Source organism: Chionomys nivalis, chromosome 15 (assembly GCF_950005125.1).
Source record: "Chionomys nivalis chromosome 15, mChiNiv1.1, whole genome shotgun sequence".
Lineage (NCBI taxonomy): Eukaryota > Metazoa > Chordata > Mammalia > Rodentia > Cricetidae > Chionomys > Chionomys nivalis.
Genome location: NC_080100.1, coordinates 51656200 through 51678426, shown reverse-complemented (window position 1 = coordinate 51678426; position 22227 = coordinate 51656200). Strand labels below are relative to the sequence as shown.

The 22227-nt window shown below is 43.8% G+C and overlaps 1 protein-coding gene and 1 non-coding gene across 2 annotated transcripts in view; both read left to right on the top strand.

Moving 5' to 3' along the window:
• The window catches only part of Arsb (arylsulfatase B), a 172478-nt gene that overhangs the window by 100797 nt on the left and 49454 nt on the right, over nucleotides 1-22227 (top strand). The window contains exon 6 of the mRNA XM_057789978.1: nucleotides 11433-11503. Coding sequence (XP_057645961.1) covers nucleotides 11433-11503 — 71 coding nt within the window. The remainder of the gene's footprint in view (nucleotides 1-11432; nucleotides 11504-22227) is intronic.
• Nucleotides 9127-9251, top strand: LOC130887705 (small nucleolar RNA SNORA24). The gene has a single exon (XR_009058399.1). It is a non-coding gene; the product is annotated as a small nucleolar RNA SNORA24 (small nucleolar RNA).

Sequence of the window (22227 nt, the reverse complement as noted above, 5' to 3'; positions counted from 1 at the left end):
TGTGACTTTTTTTTCCATAGTAGGAAAGTCGTTTTCATTAGCCAAAAGTTTTGAATTCTCATTTGCTGTATTTTCTTAATTTCCCTGGAAACTTGGTGCTCATGGCAGATTCTTATCTATTGCCTTGTCCGCGTGTTTACTTTTTCCTAGACCTGCGCTAGCAGGCAGTCCGCAAGGGTGGGATTTCCTCGCTAGCAGGCAGTCCGCAAGGGTGGGATTTCCTCGCTAGCAGGCAGTCCGCAAGGGTGGGATTTGAGTAGTTTAATTTCTTTCTCAATTCGAAAGAAACTTCAGAGCTTGCTGTGGTGGCTCCCACCTGTAACTCAGTACTCGGGAAGTTGTGTCAAGAGATCCCTGCCAGTTTGAAGGCAAACTGGGCGGGCTGCATAGTTTTAGGACAGCCTCAGCTGCAAATTGAAACCCTGTATTAATCAGGATTCTCTAGTCATAAAACATATAAAATGAATCTCTCTCTCTCTCTCTCTCTCTCTCTCTCTCTCTCTCTCTCTCTCTCTTACACACACACACACACTGAGGATTTATTGGAATGACATAGGCTGCAATCCAACAGTGGCTAGCTGTGCATGGAAAGTCTAAGAATCCAGTAGCCGATTGGTCCCACGAGGCTGGTTGTCTCAGTTGGTCTTCTGTATATACTGGAACCTTGAAGAAGCCGTCTCCTGTGCCAGAGAAGGAGTGGATGTGCTGGCAAGGAGAGGGCAGACAGGTGAAGAACAAACAATCCCTCCCTCCTTCCATTGTCTTTATATAGGCTTCCAGCAGGAACTGTGATCCAGATTAAAGGTGTGCTTTTCCACCCTAAGATCTTCCAGCAAAAGATGTGACCCAGATTAAAGGTGTGCTTTTCCACCCCAAGATCTTCCAGCAGAAACTGTGGCCCAGATTAATGTGCTTTTCCACCCTAAGATCCGGATCAAAGGCATGGTGTCTTCTTGCTTTGAAATCCGGATCAGCCGATCACAGATATGCCTTCCATTCCTAGATTGTAGTTCATTCTGGACATAGTCAAGTTGACAACCAAGAATAGCCATCACAGACCCCATTTTAAAAATCAAGGAATGAAGAAAAAAGAAATTGAATTACTTTACGACAGCAGAGCCAGATGGTTTCTGTGGTGGCCTGACCTCCTTGCCATGGCCTACTCTGCCCTGGACTGCTGATGGTTTTGTGTGGAGGGGAACCTGTTCTTCAGACACTTCCTACTTCCGCTTTGCCATGTCTTCCAAAAGACACCCATTCTTCTCTCTCCTCACACAGAGGTACCGGTGCACCCCTGACGCCTTTCTCTGCACTCTTCAGCCCCTTTTTTCAACTACCCAGTACCCAGAGCTCTCTCCGATCTACAGTCTGTTGAACTCTATGATCATTTTGTGGAACCCCTACCTTTTTTTCCTCTGCTGTCACTCTCTCATCCTTCTGGCCTGATCCTACCCCGAGGTGGGTCCGGCCTTGTCTCATCAGGTCTGGGATGGTTTTTCCACCCAGTCTCCTGGTGTGCTGCGGGCTGACATCTGGGCACTCTTACTTGACGTCGTTACCCCTGAGGCTTAGAGAGAGTTGTGTGAAATATTTAAATTTAGTGGTCATCACTGTTCTGAGGAAGGATGGAAATGTCTGTGCTCTTAGGTTCTTTCACCGTTCTCAAATGAAACAGAACCAGCAACCTTAGATGAAACGTTAGTCACAGGATCCACCGACTACTGAGTATGTATTTTATGAAAAGAAAATGTCCAAGAAGTTGCTTGCTATTTTTTTAAATTTTTTGAGATTAAACTATAATTGCACCATTTCCCCTTTCCAAACCCCTCTCTGTACCACCTTCCCCCTTGCTCTCCTTCAAATTCATGGCCTCTCTTTTCTTTACCCTTACATACATACATATGTATGTATGTTTGTTTGGTCTGTATAATGTTATTTGTATGCATGTGTTTTCAGGGCTGGCCATTGGTATTGGATAACCATTTGGTGACTCTTCCCAAAGGAAGACTGTTTCTTCTGCTCTTGGCATTCCTTGTTTGCCTGTTCTTTTTCTGTATAGGGTTGAGGCCTTCTGAGATTGTCCCTGTCCATGTTAACACATCTATTGGTGGTGTTCTTATTTAGCCTACGGTTAGGCAGCCATGTTGGTGAGACTTTATGGGTGTAGCTTCTGACGTTTCATTCTCATGGCAAACTCTGTTCTTCTTGCTCTTACCATCTTTCCAACCCCTCTTCCACCAGGATCCCAGAGCCTTGTTGCAGGAACCATGGCTGGTTTTGATTCCCTTCTTTATAACCATGTCTGATACAAGTGCCTTGGCCTGTGTTCACAGTGTTCTCCACTTTACGGGTCCTTCCCCAGAACTTAATGTGTATCACAGTCTAGTAAGGTATATAGCTTGCCATCTCTTCCTTATCTTTTGCCATTTGTTGTCTGCGTGGATGTAAACAAGATAGCCACTATGGATGGACACAGAGCTGCCAGCTCTAATAATAGTTTGTGGGAGATTACTGCCCATTTTTGTCTGTTTAGCCCCTACATGGTGAGGTTAGAGGCAGATGAAGTGAATCAGGTTTTGATCCTTATTGTAAAACCAAAAAATATGCTGTGAGTCTCATCAGCGCTGGCGTTACAGAAATCCCCTCAGGACTTTGGCAGCCAGCCTCCTGCCTAGTTGCCAACACTGCTGCCAGTCTTCATCTTTTCAAGATTCTTCATGAGGATTAGAATGGAAATTGGAAGAAGGGCATAGCATCCGCTATGGCGTGTCCTGCTACTAACCCAAGAGTCTTACTTTTCAGTAACCAATAGGAAGAGATTGCATTAAGAGTATGAGTTTTGATAATTTCTTTTTTTCTTGAGTAGTCTATTTTAAAAAACTCAATAAGCTCCTTAATATAAGCAAATAGCAATGCAAAAGTATCCCTATCCTCTAGCAAATAAATTCAACCTACATCCTTACCAAATTTTTTCTAAATTTTATAATTCCCATGCCTAACCTCTTTTCTCACGGTAATACTTGCATGTTACAGGGCTTTGCAAGGAGCACGGGTTTTGCATAGAGCCAATACCCACCCATACATACACAATGAATACAATAAGTCTTATAAGTGGTTTTCCAGTGTAATGGTTTCAAATGTGTACTTTGTGGTCAGCTCTGGTTCAAATCCCATCTCCTGTGTTTATTGTTCCTGCACTTACTGATTGATATATTCAGGCATTAATTTTATCATGTGTTAAATGTAACACAGGCTGGAAATGAAGCTCAGTGGTACAGTGATTGTCTAGCATGGATGAGAAGGCTCTGGGTTCAATCCCCAACTCTGCAAAAAATAATGAGCTCAAACAATTTGCGAGCACAGTGGTACCCGTCTTCTTAGAACTTAAGCGAGACTGGGCAGAATGTGTAGGAAAACCCAGCCCAGGCCTGGGTGAAGGATGATCCAGCATCTGGGAGCATAGCTCCAAGGAAGGTGAACCTGCTCACACGTGGATGGTAGCTGCCCTGGAATGTCTCTTCGTGTTTTTGGCAGCAACTGGCATGGGCTTTGTTTGTTTGCTTCCTTCAAAATTTGTCCTCAAAAACTCTTGCCATTGCGGTTTCTTTTTCTAAAAATATGACAGTGTCTTCTAGGACGTGTCTTTGTGACAGGTGGTCAGCAGTTGGTAGTAGAAGGGGAGCCATGTCATCACGTCTCATTTGTCTGTGGGAAGAGCACAAGGGTACCCGTGTGTGTGTGTGTGTGTGTGTGTGTGTGTGTGTGTGTGTGCGCGTGTGTATGTGTATTCACATGTATATGTGAAGGCCAGAAGAGGGCATTGGATACCCTGGAGCTAGAGTTACATGTGGTTAAGAGCTACCTAAATGTGGTTGCTAGAAACCAAACTTGTGTCTTCTGCAAGAGTAACAAGCACTATTAATTGCTGAGCAATCTCCCCCCGTGGCAATTTTAAATTTTAAATTGTGTGTCAGTGCTAGTTGCTGTTATTCAATCCAGCTTTGCCAAAGCAAGCACAAACTAATCCTAGTTTGGTGGTTAATGGCATGGATGGAGCACGTCCCCTGTACGGTTGAGAGACTGTCCTCTGTCTTAAGTGGATAGAGGTGAGCAAAGTGATTCTGTCCTTTTCCTTTACATAGTTCTTTGCTTGCTTACTTTTTCTACTTACTCCTGTGGCCATTTTTACAGGCCCAGAAGGGGTGATTACAGTTCTGTGTCTGTATTTTATTACAGCTCTGCTGTAATAGAAGCAACCATTGCTTTGGTTTACCTAAGACTAGATATATGATTATGGAAAAAAATTTCCACAAACATCAGCAGTCATGATTGAGATATGGAATTTCCCAGATGGGATTCATTGCCTGTTGAAGACAGTGTTACTTAAGCAACTAAACTTTCAGTACCTGTTCAAACGCCTCCAAATAAGGAAAATTCATAGGTAGCAGTTCACATCTCATCTTTTTAAATACATAGCTCATAACGAGTGGGATGTGTTAACGCTGGAGTTTTCCTCTAAAATGAGAGAGAACATTACGCGTCTTAGAAATTAAAGCTACAGCTGTCTGACTGTAGTTTATAAAGGGAATACAGATGTTGTGGCCCAGTTTATATTGTATTATATCTGCTTCTCAGAGTATGGTCCTGGGTCATTGGTTTTATTTCCTTTTACAAATATTCTCTCTCCATCATTTCCCAGGAAAACCTATAAGGCCTGCAGAAGTTTCTGACACTTCTCAGTTCACCACCCTCCCTGGCCTCCATCCCCAGATTCAAGCCCATGTTCTAGAAACACACACGTTCTTATCCTCTGGTCTCTACTGTTGGATTGGATGGATTTTAGTTTATTTGGGGGGGGATTAGTTTTTTGAACTGAGGTATTGCTATGCAGCTCAGGCTAGACTGAAACTCATGGTCTTTTGACCTTTACTATCTCTGAATTATTGGGATTATAGGTGCATTTTACTATGCCCAGCTGTGCCTTCCTGAACCGATGCTGTTTAAAAGAGAGATGTAGCAGGCTTTCTTGGATCACCATCCATCAAATCATGACATGGAGACTTCAGGCTTGTTTCTAACTAGCTCTCACAACTTAAATTAACCCATATTTTTCTATCTACATTTTTTACATGACTTGTTACTTTACTCTGTACTGCCCATCCTGCTTCCTTCATGTCTGGCTGACAACTTGCCCTTTCTTCTTCTCTAAGACCTCTCTGCCTCCAGAAGGCCCACCTAACCTCCTCCTGCGTAAGTATTGGCCATTCAGCTCTTTATTAAGCAACCACAGGGACACATTTTCACACAGTGTAAAGGAATATTCCACAACACTTCCTCCTTTTTGTGTAAGCAAAAATGAAATGTTTTTCTCTAATGTAATAAAACTATAAACATTAAGAAAAATTGTTAGGTAAGAATTGCATTCACAATGTCCACTCCATTTGTATTTGGCTAATTCAGAGAAAATACTGCATTATCAACCATCTTGGCTGAGTCCAAAGTTTTGTACCTAATTTACTTTCTATCACAACTAAGGAAAACTGTCACTATAACTATCTTATCTTCAATCCCATCAAAGACCTGAGAAGGATATAATATTACTGGAGTAAACAACAAATGCAGAACAATCAACTTCCAAAACTAGAGAAACAACAGAAACAGCTGGCTGCCTGGACAGTCAGTCACCCAAGCTTCCACTGCAACATTAGCACATCCATCTTCAGCCTACATGCATAGAATATCTGACAGCCTTTTCTGTGAAGCAGGAGTTTTGAAGGACTGACCTACCTTGTCTTGGCCAAGTTCAGTAGTCTTATTCCTTTGTGTCCTGCTTATCCTGTTTGTACAGCATACTGTCAGCAGTAGAAGCAAGGACAGTTTCTTACCCAAATGGATGGCTTTGCCACAGTGAGAACAAAATCCATATGGAGGTTCTTCAGTGCCCATCATCCATCTATGAAGCAGATTGGTTCTGCCAGGAGCAGATGTGTCTCATCATCATGGGAAGCCTTCAATTATTGAAACATCTTAAATGCCATATTATGAATGTCTCTGAAGTGTCATATCAAACCTGACTACAAGTTTGATTGTCATAGATGAATAACTATTAGCCTATCTTTCTTTATTATCCTTAATAGCTTTCAAGGTCTAGATCTTTACATACAATGTTAAATGAGCTGCATACGTACAATACTTAAACAAGAATAGAAATACATACAATATAACAAAAATAACCCAAAATTTGTGTCAATATACAAAATAGCTTAGGAATAGAAACATATATCCAGTATAACAAAAATAACACAAATTTTGTATCAATGTATAAAATCCATATCAATGTAAAATATTTGAGACTAGTAGTTGTTTTTTTAGTTTGAAAGTTCAACAACATACCCTTTTATCATATTATTTTTGTATTCCCCCTTTTCTTTTCAGAATGAGATCCCTGAATCTAATCTCCTTTGTTTAGTTTTCTCTCTCACTGTGAATAGTAATAATTTGTAACCACCCCCCCCCAAATGATGGCAAACATCTATAACCCATTGAATGACCAAAAGCCACCCACCCCACTCTTTGGGAACGTGGGCATTATAATCTCTAGACTGCTTCCTGTTGTCGGTGATTGCATCTTTGGGGAACCCTGAGAAAACTGAGATAATGGTCAAGTCCTAGAAAAACTAGCCATAACAGTTCTTGTCCAGTCTCTGTGCAATGGGAAAGCACAAGGCTTATCTGTAGTCCTGGCTGGAATAGTCTGTGAGTCTCAACCATCTCAGCTGGCAATCTTGAAGCTGTTCTGGATGCAGAACTCTGAAGAAACTGCAACAGAGGCATTCTGAGAGACTGGCTCATCTGGGCCACCAGTTTTCTTGCTATCTGGTCCCCTTGCTCTGAAAACAATCAACCTTTCAAATCTAACATACATATTTGCATTAACACAAGTATCAACTGTGTATTGTACACAGGCCAGCCAAAGATGATTTTATTTGTTGTTTTATGTTTGAGCAGGTAAAATATATGTCATCTGTCTTATAGTTTTTGTAGATTTATTTCTTTATTTCTATAGCCAGGATTTTCAGGGAGTCTCTCCCAATCAAATCTTATCCTCTTTAGCCTTGAATGAATCCATAGTCTTTTGTTTTCTGTGGAAACAAAAGGATAGTCTCTTCCCCAAAGCAATACATTTTCTGAGTTCCATTTTAAAGTTAAGGCATTCCTAAAGTATCTCGGCTGGTTTAATTCAGCTGGTTTAATCCAGTGTCTTTCAACAGCTGTCATTCTCTGTTATCATTCAAAAAATTCAAAATTAACAAAGCACAATATAAGGTCCAAACTCCCTGTGTTATATAGTACTTTCTATCCTTATGTAGCTTATTTTTCTATATTAATTTATTCTCTTTTAAAGACTTTATTATTTTTAAGCTATTTTTTTCTGTGAATGTCTATACCTATTTTATTTTTTTTCTTCTACATCTAAGAACATTTTTAAACAAATTGTACCTTTTTAGAAGTTTCTGTGTCTGAACCTAGATTTACTAAGCATCTGCAGCATTCTCTGACCATGTGAGACAAACCCTAAACTGCATGTCAGCTGCCACATGCCTCAGCTTAGCGCATGGTGCAGGCACATGGCGCCAGCAGCTGACTCCAGCCCACAGGCAGCGGCCGGTAGCTGTGTCTCTGTACAGAGCCATGTTTGACTCTGTGTTCTGAACTTTTTTTAACAGCCTTTCTCAGAACTTATGTGGATATTCATGGCTGGATGTTGGGCACCTTATATAGTAGGCTTTCTTGGATTACAAGCCCCCAAATCATTATATAAAGACTTATTAATTATGAAAGCTCAGCATATACTTTAGGCTTGTTTCTAACTAGCTTTTATAGCTTAAATTTACCCCCGTGTGTTATTCTATGTTCTCTCTGCACTACCCATCCTGCTTCTTCCATGTCTAACTGGCAACTCCACCTTTCTTCCCTGAGGCCTCTCTGCCCCCTGAAGTTCCACCTAGCCTCTTTCTGCCTAGGTATGGGACATTCAGTTCTTTATTAAACCAATCACAGTGGTGCATTCTCACAGTGTAAAGGAATATTTCTCAACAGAGAATTATTTTAATGTATCTGTGTTGGCAACTTACTTTGTAACTGTGAATGGAGACTACACAACCCTCCTAATCACATTTCCCTTCCCCATGTTTTATTTCCTCCTTCCTTAGAATTTCCTTCTTCCTTTCTTGCTCCTCTTAACTCCCATCCCCCATTCTAAACATTGAGACCCCCTAAGCCCTTTACTGAAGGCAGAAGAAATGACTTCAGCAATGGAACTTGAGACATTGCCATTTCCAACTATAGATAAAGACAGTTTTGTTCGAAGACCTGCAAGGAAATATCAAGACTCATGATCAGTTACTGTAATAGATTATAATAGGTAGAATACAATTAAATCCCCAATATTTACTAATACCTTCTATGCTACTCATGCATTTTGTTATTAGTTGAGATGGATAGTTGTCCCATCTTTGAACTATGTCCACTCTTAGACTATGTGAGCATCCGAACTTTAACCTTGTTATTGTTTTAAGTGTTCTGTTTGTGCCATTGTGGATGTTTCCACAGACAATACATTTGTTGGTGCTGTTTTTGTTTGCTTTATAGCCCAGGCAGACCTCAGACTCACAGTTCTCTTCCCTAAGTGCTCAGTACCTTGTTCTTGATTATGTTTCTATTTACTATCAGTTTAAAAGCATGTTAGAAAGTCAAAGTCCTATACAGTTCATTGTACTAATTCCTCATCCCAGTGTACAGTCTGGGGTATCATCTTCCCTTATTGTTCACAGCAACGTTGCTTTTTTTTTCTTTTTTTTTTTTTTGGATTTTCAAGACAGGGTTTCTCCATCACTTTTTGGTTCCTGTCCTGGAACTAACTCTTGTAGACCAGGCTGGCCTCGAACTCACAGAGATCCGCCTGCCTCTGCCTCCCGAGTGCTGGGATTAAAGGCGTGCGCCACCACTGTCCGACCTAGCAACGTTGCTTTTATGTGATGCTAGGGACAGAACAAGGTCTAGTACATCCAGTGCAACTGCTCTGTCACCAAGCTGCATCCCCAGTCCCATGTGCATCGTTTCAAGTTTCATCTCTTTATGTCCTTGGGCTGCTGTGGCAGTCTCATTTCCTGGCCATGGGAGAGCATATTCTTGTTTATTGGTGAAACCGTCACCATATATCTGGTAACAGATCCTGACTGGCAGCATTTTTGTTAAGAAGCTAGGGTGCCGGAGTCTTGGGCATACTTTTCTAGATGATTATTGAAATGTTTGTAAAAAGTTTAAGTAGGCATGTGTAATTTCTAAAATCCATCCCTTTCCAAAGGGTTAACCCATGTGAATTATATGAGCTTGTCTTGAGATTTTACATGCTTTAAAAATTAGGCAACCCAAGATTTATATTTTATTCAATTCCCCTAAATGTTGATTTGGTTTTCTTAATAATCTGGAATCCCTCAATATATTTGTTATTGTTTTAACCACTTGTCACGTATTGTATTTTCTTGGCATGTCTTTTAACCACATCCTTGCTAAAATACCTTGATTAGCATATTTTAAAAGTAGAATCATAACACACTATGACAGTTGGGGACTTGGAGATCCTGTTGGCATCTTGAGAAGTCTGCCTGTGAAGACTTTCCCAAGGATAATCAGAAATGATTGTCAACAGACTTCGGGTTCAGAAAGTCTCATCTGGCATGATTGCTGGGAATTGAACTTGGTTCCTCTGGAAGAGCAGTGCGTGCTCTTTACTGCTGAGCCTCTCTCGTGGTCACGTTTTCTTATAGTTACCATTCTCTTTGCCCATCTTCCCTTCCTTGCATTCAGAGCCTCTGCACCCAAACCTAGTTTGGAACTAGCTGTCCATCTCCAGAATCCATAGTTTGGCAGGGAAGTGTTTTCAGTAGAAAATAGGAAGAGTAGAGTCTTAGGAGATATGTCATGCTGTCAATTCCAACTCATCCTGCAATGCTGCCTCTTAGGACTGAGGACTGTGGAACATCCTATGTGAGTATTGTCCCTGGAGACTAGGCCCTCTCTGAGTGTTTTGCCTTCAGGTCTCTAGTAGGAGTGTTTGATGAGAGTAAGAGTGAGAACAAACGCTCGTAAAATATTTACATTAAATATATTCAAGTTGCATCCCTCCTGTTGCATCTCTCTGTGTGTTTATATGTGTGAAATTAATCTTAGTTTAGAAAATGATGATGCTAGTTGAGGTTCTTTGATTTGGTTTCAAATTTATTAATTCTATTTTAGCATTTTCTTACTTGGAAAACACCAAGTATCAAATTGATGGATGGACCATTTTGAAATGTTGCTGTCTTTGAATTCTGAAATAACTATTATAGAATGAACTGTAAGTCTGGCTGTGGACCCTGGGCCTTCTGGAAATCATGTCTTTTTGGTTTTATCAGGAACTTTATGGTGTACTCATACATGCATGAGTCCAGTGATTTTAACTGTATTTTGCCACTAGCAATGCCTAGCAGGGGTACTGGATTAGCAAGTGTCCTCAGCTCTCTTCCGGTGGTTTACCCTGATTCACAGTTTCTACAAGGTCAAGATAAACTGACCAGGGTTCTTCAGGGTGTTTATACTTCTAGTTTTTAAAGAACCCTACTTTCAAAGTCATACAGCCCAATATTCTTCCAGTAACTTAGGACATAATTTCTTTCTTGTAATAGGAGCAGATTGAACTAAGAGACATCAATTTTTTTCTTTGGTCAATTTAGGTTCTATTGTTAGTTACATTTTCTTTCCAAAAAGGTTTAAAAGGCATGTATTTAACTTGCATTTCTATTAAATCTGTGATCCAGGTGTAGTAGTACAAGCATACAACTTCAGAACTTCAGCAGGAAGGTCAGGAGTTGAAGACCAGCCTTTGCTGTATAGCAAGTTCCAAGTCAGCCTGGGCCACGGGGAACCCTGACTCAATTAATTAATTAATTAATTAAAAAATAGATCTGCAGTCCCTTTGGCTATGAGAAAGATTTGAAGACTGTGACAGATAATGAGGAGGCTGCTACATCTGCAATTTTTGTGTTACTGATTTGAAAGATGTTCTTTGTTTCCTTCTACACAGTATGACGTCCCCACAGATGGCTCGAGTATTATGTTTCTTCCATAAAGAATGGTTGCATTTAAATATGGCCATGGTGTCATCATGTGCCTGACACTGACATTTTTATGTGGAGCTTCCAATAATCATTATGATGTAGACAGATGACCCAATCAACATCCGCCATCCAGGGCTGTTAGGTACATCGGAATTGTGATAAGATTGTTTACTGGCAGATTTGTTGTTTTCTGTAGGCATCAAGAAAAGAAGTCATGAAACAGTGCATACCCATTTGAGAGGAAGTTAACTTTTCCTAAAAATTCTTTTCCAGTGAAGGAATCCCATCCCCCAGAGTGGAGCTGCTGCATAACATTGACCGGGACTTCTTTGACAGCTCACCGTGTGAGTACCCGCCACTGCTGCTGTGTTAAATGTTTTGCTGTGTTTTAGTAGATCCTCACAGTCTAGCCTAGCGCTCTCTACCCACCAGAGTTACTGTTAGTGTCAACATTTCCTTCTGACACTTGTTCTGGTAATCTCACAATGGCTTCAGTGTTCTGTGAAGTTAGTAAATTCTGGCTCTGCCATTTGCTGGCTCTATGTAACAGGAACCCACAGGAGCCCCGAGTCCCCTTTCCACCACCAATATCATGTCATTGCCTGTGTCACCTAAGAGTTCCAGAACCCTTTTTACAGAAAATTCACCATCAAAAAAAGCCTCTGTCCAGCTCTGGGGTTGTATGAGCCTCCACAGCCTCTGATTGGGTTGGCCAGATGCTGTATAGAACCTGCAGAATCTCACAGGTGTGAGTTTCCTAAGTGTCCTGGGAGTCATTCAGCTTCATTGTTCCTGCTGCATGCAGGAGCCTTGTCAGTTCCTCAGGGGATGTTGTTGCATTCACTGCATTCATGTGGGTGCCATGCCACCTCCTTCCCAGGCATTGAACTGCCACACTCGTGTGGGGCCCATGCCACCTCCTTCCCAGACACTGGATTGCCTTGGCCAACTCTCTTTACTTCTTCGTCCTTTCCAAGTGACCACAAGAGCCCGCCCCTTACACATTCCTGCTCAGAGGGTTAACCCGATGACGTCACTGAGCACCCAGCACCCTCTCACCTGGCCTGGTCACGTTGTTACCCAGCATTACCAGTCCTGCTTGCCATTTCAAAGCCCATAGTGGATTATATCATCCCAAAACTCAATACCTGTTTCCTGCCTCTTTGCAGTTTCTAGAGCATTCCAGGGGCCCCATGAAAAACAGTTGTTCCTTCCTTAGTGTTTTCTAGTGGCTCTGAATAGCATCAGACACACAGTCTAATTGGGCTTATGGTTTTCTTCGACGTGAAGGGTCTGGATGGCAAGATCTAGGACTTGTTTGTGTTTTGACTCTCACCAGTTAACACAAGTGCCCAGCACCTTGATAAGCAGTCACTAATCATTACTTGATCACAGAGTGGACAACTGTGGGAGGGCTTAGATGCAATTAAAAATATGAAATTTCCAGGACAGTGGGTGGATCTGGAAATTACGATATTAAGCAAGGAAACCCAGAGTGATAAAGATGGCATTTTCTCTTCCATGAGCAGCTCTTAGCTGTTAATGTTTAGGTAGATGAATGCATGTGAGTGTAGGTATAGTCATGCAACTGGAAAGGGGACCATGCAAGGAGAAAGGGGGGCTTTAGAAAGGGCGTCAGGTGATGGGGGAGTACGGGGTGGACAGGAAAAACAAATTGTTTGAAAATGCCATATGAAATCTAATAGTATGTTAATTTTTAAAAGCTAAACACCACCAGACCCAGGTGGATGCATTAAACCTAGAAAAGGAAAGTGTTCTAATAACAGGCAAGAAATGTCTCTTCTAGAGTAAAATTACATTAATGGTGAGACAAGACTTTGCGTTAGACCCTGAGGACAGCCCAAATAGGCTAGATTTGTGCTGTCCACTCTGGTAGCCACTAGCTACTGAGCACTTGAAATGTAGGTAATTATGGGTTGAGAGATCAGCTCTAAGTATAAAATACATACCAGACTTTGAAGGCTAGGTACACATATGGTGCATATATGTTATGATGACAGTACTTTGAATATGTTGAGTGTGCACATATGATGTATACATGTTGGAATGATTGAAAGGACAGTACTTTGAGTATGTTTAGTTGAATATACTATTGATACTTCTTCTGTTTCTTTTTCCTTTTTTAAAGTGTGACTGATGGAAACCTTAGAATTGTATATGTGGTTTGCATTATATTTCTGTTGGTCTACAAGCGCTATTCTAGAAGGTGCTAGAAAATAAGTTTATCCGCTGCACAGAGAATCAGAGACCTTTGATTAGGTACCTGGAGGCTATTATGGTAACTTTCCCTGTTCCTTCACACCTGAGAGACTTGGCCTATTCCAGGAATACCAGAATCTCCTGGGGTATCTGGAGAACAGTACGAATGCAGGAGTAGATTTAATAGAACCCTGGTCCAGGGCAGATGGAATATGCTTCCCACATAATGGCTGTGGACTGTCTTCATTTGCTAAATCCTCATACCAAAATAAATAAATAAATAAATAGCCTGTGCGCTTACTGGGCTATAGTTTAGTTTGGTGTTGGCGAGTGGTCGATAGAATTAACCAGACTAGGTTTAATATAAAATATTCAGCTTTAATAAGGGGAAGAAAAGGGGAACTTACAAAGCCAAAGTTCCAGCGAAGCACAGGAAAACAAACAGAGGAAGCAGGAAGCACACCCACAAGATTTATAAGTAAGTCTTAGCCTAAGGGGAACACGTCCCACAAACAAGGTGATTGGCTGGGCTTCCCCTTCAGTTTGGCATTAGGAGTGACAACCTAGAGCCAGCTTCTTAGGTGGCCATCACAACCCTGTTTGCAGCAGGATTCTTATCATAACCTGCCATCACTTTTGACTTCCCTCCCTAAAATACGCCTAGCAAAATAATAGCATGGACAAGAGGTTTCTTCACGATGCAGGTTAGTAGGGATGTGGAAGTCGGGACAGGGGACTCCACTCCTCAACTGCTTGAAAGTTTCCAATGTGTTATTTGTAGCTGTGCTAAGTTCCATAATTGCGGTCATTAATTCAGGAACATGATTTGGCCTCTGTTGTCCCTTGCGCCTCCTATAAAGAAGTCCTTGATGTTGGCCTTCCTCACCAACTTGGCTCATAGAAGTGAGATGTTCTTTGTTGTCTATGTCTATAGGGAACACCATGCCCACCTCCTTCTCATACAGAATGACCCTGCAGGCCTTTTCTGCTATGTCTGAATTACTTCAGTCTGCTGTGAGGCAAAATCAGAAAAAAAAAAAAAAAAACCTATCTGTGGGGTCTGCTGCTTTTTACCATGAAGACATGAACCTGCTTTCTTTTCTATGCAGTTATTTGCAGGGAAAAATTAAATCCAGTTATAAGAAAATTTAAACTTAGATGACACCAACATCTGGAAAGCCAAATAGATATTCTAGAAACTTTTGTGAAACCAGGATGCAGCCAACTTGGTGTATCAAGTAAGGGCTGACATTAGCCCATGTGACTGCAGAGCCACGGTTGGCTGTAACTCTATTGTCTCCCAGACTGAGTATCAGACTCAGGGGAGGATGGTTAGGGAACAGGCTGCCAGGGAGCACCTGTTCATAAACAGTAATGTTGCCTCAGGCAGAGTCACACGTGAATGTATAGAAATGAAAACCTTAGAAGCGTTATAAACAATAAACTAGTTTGGGTTGATACATGGTTTTGTTATTGCTATATCCCGTTCACCCCTCTGAGCCCTGTCCTCTTTCCTGTACCAATGTCTCCTCACCTCATACACTGTGTGAACTGGCTGTTTCCCAGGGGAGCCCTGCCTTCTACATCCCCCCAGGTTCCCACAGAAGCTGGTTCTTCCTACGCCCTCCTTAGAGTAGCAGGGACATCCAGGGAGACTGGGCTCCCTCCTTAGGCTAGCTGTCCTATTAATAAAAGAATTTAAAAACAGAGTCAGAGGGAAGCTCAGGGACCATTTTATTAGCGTTTGAAAGAAAAACAGTGCATTCCAGCCGTAAATTTTGGCAGCTGCTGAATGGGCGTAGGTGGAAAAGAATGAAGAGGGAAGGTCACGTCCTTGGAGTTGGGGTCCATTTGAGCTGGCATGGTCGCAAGTGGAGGGAGGTTGGCAAGCAGCTGCATGGCAGAAAAGTGGGGTGTGGGGCTTCAGAGGATGAGTGAGAAAGCAGGATGCTAGCGATCGCACACTTAGATGGGGAAAACATGCCTGAACTTTAGGAATAAGGCGCAGAAAAAAAAGGAAAAATTATACTTTTGAAGTTTAGAACTCAAAAAGCAGGCAGCTTAGCAGTGAAGATGTGCAAGCAACTGCATCAGGGGAGAGACTTTATGGAAGTATAAGTGAGCACATCATCTCATTACGGGATAATTATTCCTCCCATCTCCTTAGAATGTTATTAGGTGAACGAGCTTCCCTGGAGAGTAGACTCTGGTCGTTTGATTGACAGGCCAAGCTCAAGGGACGAGACAGCATAGTATATAATGTAGTTTTTGGAGGAGATCAGAGTGTTATATCTCCTCTCAGGGCCAGAGGTATTCCATTCTTTTGACTAGAAGGCCTAAGGAGAGGCAGTGGTAATGTTTTCCTTTCTAGTGTTAGCAGGGAAAAAATGGGATCCAAAGCCAACCACCAGGAAGGGGTCTATCTTCAGTGCCCTCCAAAATGACTAATCTCTGCCTGCTTAACATTTGTGCTCATTCGTTGTTTTGGAAGTGAGCTGAAATTGGGGAATAGATATAATCACATTTCCACCATGGACTCCCAGAGGTCCGATTCCATAGCTGTCCATTAGAAGGGATTAGTGTCTAGCTGGAACTTCAGCTGCTCTCAAGTGAAGCCTTCAGGCAGGCGAGGTGCTCACTGAGCAGGAGAAAGAGATAGCAATTTCCCTCCTTCCATTCTCTATGCCTCAGCTCTTCGGGCCTCTTCTCTCTGGACCTCTGCTCTCTGAGCCTCCGCTCTCTGGGCCTCCACTCTCCAAGCCTCCGCTCTCTGGGCTCCGCTCAGGGAAGGACCAAGGACACTGCCTGTGGAGGGCAGACTATGTGCAAAGCCTAGCACCCGTACCTCTATGCCTTTCTTTTTGGTGGTGTGGCCTAGACCCAGGGTCTTTCCCTTAAGTAGGCAGCAGAAGTAGCCAGTGAGGACTTGAGGAAATGGATGGCGCTCTTCACAGTGAGTTATGGGAAAGCCTGGAGAGGACTGGGGAAGCAGCTGTGATGCTGGGTCTGAATTTAGCTTGCATAGACGGAGTGCTCTCCTGTGCTAGATTCCATGTTTTCCAGAACCATCCAAATCATGGGAAGAACCACTATAGTGACCTCAGCTTGCAGCTGTCGGGTTGGTCCTGGTCCTCTCAATCTGAGACCACAGCTCACCTCAGATGTTGGATGTCATCATGAGAACTCCAGAATACTCCAGTTGTATGACATATGCATAAGTAATTACACACACACACACACACACGTACACGCACACAAGCACACACACACACGAGTTGTGCTAGCAGGAGCCCAACTATTGGTGAAGGGCACTAACAGAAGTTATCATAACCCCTATCACTGAAAGCCCACTCTGAAATGGCTCTGCAGCGTTGCTATGAGCTCAGGTGGAAGGCCTCTTCTTTTTGGGTGTCCCTCTGAGATGTTGCTTCTGCTAGCAATGATGGTAGAAATGGGGCTTGGTTTCCTCTCCTCCTGTGGTGGTTTGAATAGGAATGGCCCCCATAGACTCATGTGTTTGACTGCTTGGTGCCTAGGGAACTGTTAGGAGGCCTTGCTGGAGGAAGTGTGTCACTGTAGGGATGGGCTTTGAGGTCTCATATGCTCAAGCTACGCCCAGTGTGGTACACAGTCTCTTCTGCTGCCTGCAAACCAAGGTGTAGAATTCTCAACTCCTTCTCTGGTACCAAGACTTCCTGCATGCCACCATGTCCTGCCATGGTGATAATGGACTAAACCTCTGAACTCTAAGCCAACCCCAACTAAATGTTTTCCTTTGTAAGAGTTGCCATGGTCATGGTGTCTCTTCACAGCAAGAGAATCCCTAACTAATACACTCCCCCATACAGACATTTTCTCTAGTATAGTTGCCACATCTGCTGGGGGTGCAAGACTCACCTAGTTTCAAATTTAAATAGAAAACAGCCTGGTTGGCATAAGTAGATCACTATGGCCGTGCCTTTGGAAGTTATAAACCAACCCGTGGCCCCAGCCTCCCTCCCTCCTTCCCTCCCTCCCTCCCTCCCTCCCTCCCTCCCCCCCCCCCCCCTCTCTCTCTCTCTCTCTCTCTCTCAGCTTTCTTTCTGCCATCATCTAGACAGATCTCCTCCCCACCTGCTCCTGAGGTCATGAGGTCAGACTCACAGAGGCAAGCGACTGGGAACCAGACCAAAATCTTTCACCTGTGAGCTGAAATAAGCCCTTTCTCTTCAGTTGTTCCTGTCAGGTGTAGTCATGGCAACAGCCTCACTTCGCTCTCCGATGCCAGTTTTCTGTATTGGTTATTTCTGTGACTGTATCATCTGTTGCAAATAACTCAGTGGAGGAGGAAAGATGTGTTTTGGACAGGTGTCCATCAGGGAAGAGACAGGGGGACAGATCTAGGAGCAGTTCGTAGCGGGAATGTGCATTTAAATGAGAGCCTGTGGAGGACTTTTTAGATCGCTCCAAACTTTAGCTCCTTTAGTTTCCGCAGGACTTCTGAAGAGCAGGAGCTTTTGCTGTCTCCAGTCCATCATGTCATGCTTTCATCTTTCCTATCCGTGCTCACCTGCTTCCCATCCAGAGAAACATGCTCCAAGTAGATGCATCACCATCTGTATAGCTTGCTCAGTGCCTTGCGTGTATGGAAATGTATGCTGACCAGTGAGTCTGTGACCACTGCTTCCCTTTGATTACACAAGCTAGCATGGGCAGTGATGATCTCACCCATTCTCAGATTAGCTGCCTATCTGCAGAACGTGGTGCGTGTGGCAGGCTGTGCCAGTCACACGCACGCATTGTTGCATAGAACAGCAAAGTTCTGGAACATTCTGGGTTGTCAGTCTGATACCCCCTGCCTCCTTTTCCTAGTTCAGATGGGGAAATCAAGGTTTTAGGTCCTTTGTAACTGTTAAACAGCGGAGCTTGACCTCGGGACTCCTCCTCTCACACATTTCCAACCCTGCTGATTCCAGGCCCCTCTCATTTCCTGTCCTTCACCGGTTTGATCAGAACCAGGTCAACTGTAATGACAGTCAGCTCATTTCAATGATGGCCTGCTGGGGTGTGCTATATTTCAGTGTACCTGGGAGAGCGGCTCTCATGGTGACACCAACCTTACTGGCTTTATGTGCAGTCTGGCTCTGGATGGTGGTTGCTTCTGACTTCTGATCCTGGGCACCCTGCTCATGCCTTGTGCTGTTTCTCTGAAGGTAGAAAAAGGAATATTGGGATGGGCGGTATCAGTGTGTAGAGTGTCAGACTTGGGTTCCAATGATAGGTTGACTCATTTCTTGAGCGCCTGGGACGAGCTCTTCCACTCATCTGCTTTGTCAACAACACACTGAGGACAGTGACAGCGCAGCTCTGTAAACAGATCCCTCTGCTGTGCGCACAGGTGTATTGTGGTTGTCCGGGTGGGGAGGGCGCTGCCCTTTCTACTTTATGTATGTATTTCTACAGTTTCCAGTTCCGACCATGAGCACATGTCACTTTCATAGTCAGAAACGATGTATTAGGTTGAGTTTGAAAAGTTACTCAAGGCTCGTGGAGACACTGTATGGGGCAGAGAGGCGGGTGTGGAGCTAAGCTTCTCAGCTGTCAGCCTCTCAGACCCCGCCTAGTCTGTTGAACTCTTTCCTTCAGCAGGGAGCTTATTTCATAGCTCATCTTCACGCTTCGGGATGCTTGCTGAACTGCCGGTATTTGTCACCTGTAGTTTCTCACACACCCCCTTGCCTTGGGTCACTCTGTGCCCTCCCTTTTTGAATTTTCAGAGGCCTAGGCCTCCTCCCCCATTCTGGGGAGCTCTCCTGCTTGTTCCTGGGTGTGACTTTCTTGATCCCTTGAGCAGCCCGACAGCCGCATGCCCTGTCTCACCCACTCCACACAGCACATCTCAAGCCACATCCGTCAAACCTTTGCTGCTAACTCTCCGTCTTGAGCTGCCTTTCCTCCTGAGAAAATACAGAAACCAAACCCAAACCACAGCACTTGAAGCATGCTAATTAATCCTCACCATGGATGTTGGCTGTACAACACTAGCAAATCCCATGGCCCCAGTTTGATGTTTGAAGAAATCAGGGTAATTGGCATCACAGGACGGAGGCTGACTGGAGGGTTTGGGTTGGCCCTGTCTCTGGGAGTGAGGCCATTTGACCGAGGGCCAGCTGCCTCACCAAATTCCCTCTGCACATCACGGTGGGATTACTTCTTTATAACCCTATTGCGTTTTATTGCTGTAGAAAAACACCCTTAAAAAAGAAAAGCCTGGGACTGGATAATTTGTAAACAAAGAATATGCGTTCAGCTTATAGTTTATGTTGGAGATTTAAGCATGGTACTGACATCTGCTCCCTCTGGTGCAATCCATTGGCTGTGTCACATTGTAGGGGATGAAAGGGCGTGACCTGGTGGTGATGCTGGGAGCCCCGAGGGGAGGGCCAGCCTTGTCTTTGTTTACAGTCAAGGACTTCATTTCCTGAAAAGGGCAGCATTGCCCCTCCATGGCCTAATGACCTGGCACTGAGCCCCACCTCTTAATGGTGGCCTCACCTCCCATCATCACCTGAGACTCAAGCCTTCATCTTGACTGGGGACACACTCAAACCATAGCCCTCTTTTATATGTGTGCTGGCCCCACCCCAGAGTTACCAAGGAGGCAAACTCTCTCCATCTAATCACTTAGATTCCTTTTTTTTTCATTCTGCCACAACGAGACATCTAAACCACAGTTTTAAATTTTTCTGTGGCCGAGATAAAACATCCAGATGAGAAGCAAGTTAGGGAAGACAGGTTTTTGTCGGCATACAGTTCCAGAGGCGATACAGCCCACTGTGACAGGGAAAGCATGGTGGCCGGACATGAGGCTGGCCTGGCAGTCAGGAAGCAGCTAGATACATTGCAGCCAAACACAGGGAAAGAAACATTGGCTAAGACACGTACAATGACTTCTTCAGAGGAACGGTAGTTGAACAGAATTCAGCTGTGCTCCGACAGTGCCTAGCCACTGCCCCAGTGGTCCAGGGAGAGGTGTGTCCCCTAACCTGTCTCTGAGGATTGAACTTTTCTCATACGGCGTGGCTCCAGCCCCTCTTCCCTTCACAGTAACTCCTGTCCTGCCCTTCTTGCTATGATTCTCAGGATGAACTGGCCCCCCTGGAGAGCCAGCCTGCCCCCTATTCGGGTACTAGCTGCTCAGCAGTCTCTTCCAGCTACACCTTGAATTGCCCTTTGTCCTGTAGCACAACACATTCATTCACAGATGCTGGGAAAATCGGGAGAAGGGACTTTTTGGTGTGGGGATGTATGGGGGTTGGGGTGTGAAGGATTGGGGGGTGGAATGCATTACTCTGTCTACCACAAACACTCAGTTGTCCTGTATTTTATGAAAAAACACAGAGTACTCAAAGCTAGTTAGACAAAAGAATAATGTACTAGATTAATAAATTTAAATAACGGGAAGGAGTGGTAGAGATTATGTGAGCTGTATTTGGCTAATTGTCAGTGGTTTCCATGGAGTCTGACGAGTTGCTCTGAATGCAGGACCCTCTCCCAAAGGCTTGGCTGAGAGGAGGGGCTGGCTCTTCACCTCAGGAAGCTGCTGGAGGAGGAAGGATCACCACAGGAAGTGGCAGGCTCTGTGTGTAGGCACACTCAAGCCTGCTTGGGGCAGAGAGAAAACATCTGAGTAAGGGCTGGCCAGCCTCAGGAGTGGGACTTGATCCTGCCAGCGGTGGGAGCTGCCTAATGGCTCTTGTACAAGTAATGCATTAAAGTGGGAGCATGGACACACGGTAAATATCAAAGATAGCGGTAAAAGTCATATTTTTTTTCTTTTTTTTTAAATTAATTTATTTAATTATTAAAGATTTCTGCCTCTTCCCCGCCACCACCTCCCATTCCCTCCCCCTCCCCCAATCAAGTCTTTCTTCCTCCTCAGCCCAAAGAGCAAGCAGGTTTCTCTGCCCTGTGGGAGGTCCAAGGACCACCCACCTCCATCCAGGTCTATTAAACGTGCAATAGGATCAAGAACCCATTGCCATTGTTCTTCAGTTCTCAGTAGTCCTCATTGTCCATTATGTTCAGCGAGACCGGTTTTGTCCCATGCTTTTTCAGTCCCCGGCCAGCTGGCCTTGGTGAGTTCCCGATAGAACATCCCCATTGCCTCAGTGTGTGGGTGCACCCCTCGCAGTCCTGAGTTCCTTGCTCGTGCTCACTCTCCTTCTGTTCCTCCGGTAAAAGTCATATTAGAACACCCTGGCCATGGTGAAATAAGCCTTGCAAATGTTTTAGTATGTCTTTTACAGTTCTCTCGCGCCACTTTAGTCATTAGTAGACACATATAAACACACCCTTACAGGATTCGAATCATAAATTTGAAGTTAATTTAACATAAGCTTATATAGGCACTGATTTCTAGACTTCTTGTATGATAATTTTATGAATGGTCACATAGGTTGGTATTATATGAGATGAAACTACCACTTCTACAATAAAATGCTTTGCTCAACAATTGCCCTAATCCTGCATTTTTAGGATATTTTCAAAGTTTCACTCTGCGCATGATTTCCCTGATGGTTAGCACCGTCTGCCGGCTGACAGGGTCCAGGAGCACTGAAGAGGCATGCCTCCTCCCATGTCTGGAAGTGATTATCTAGTTGATTGAGGTGAGAAGGCCCAGCCGTAATGTAGGGAGCCCACGTTTATGATCCGGGGTCCAGAACTGGTTGAAAATGAAAAAGTAAACTGAGTGTAAGCATCCATCATCCCTGTGTATCCGATGCTGGGATTCACATGGTAAAGGAGAGCACTGACTCCCCCAGGGTCCTGACCGCCCACTCCTCACACTGGGGCACGTGCACGCATA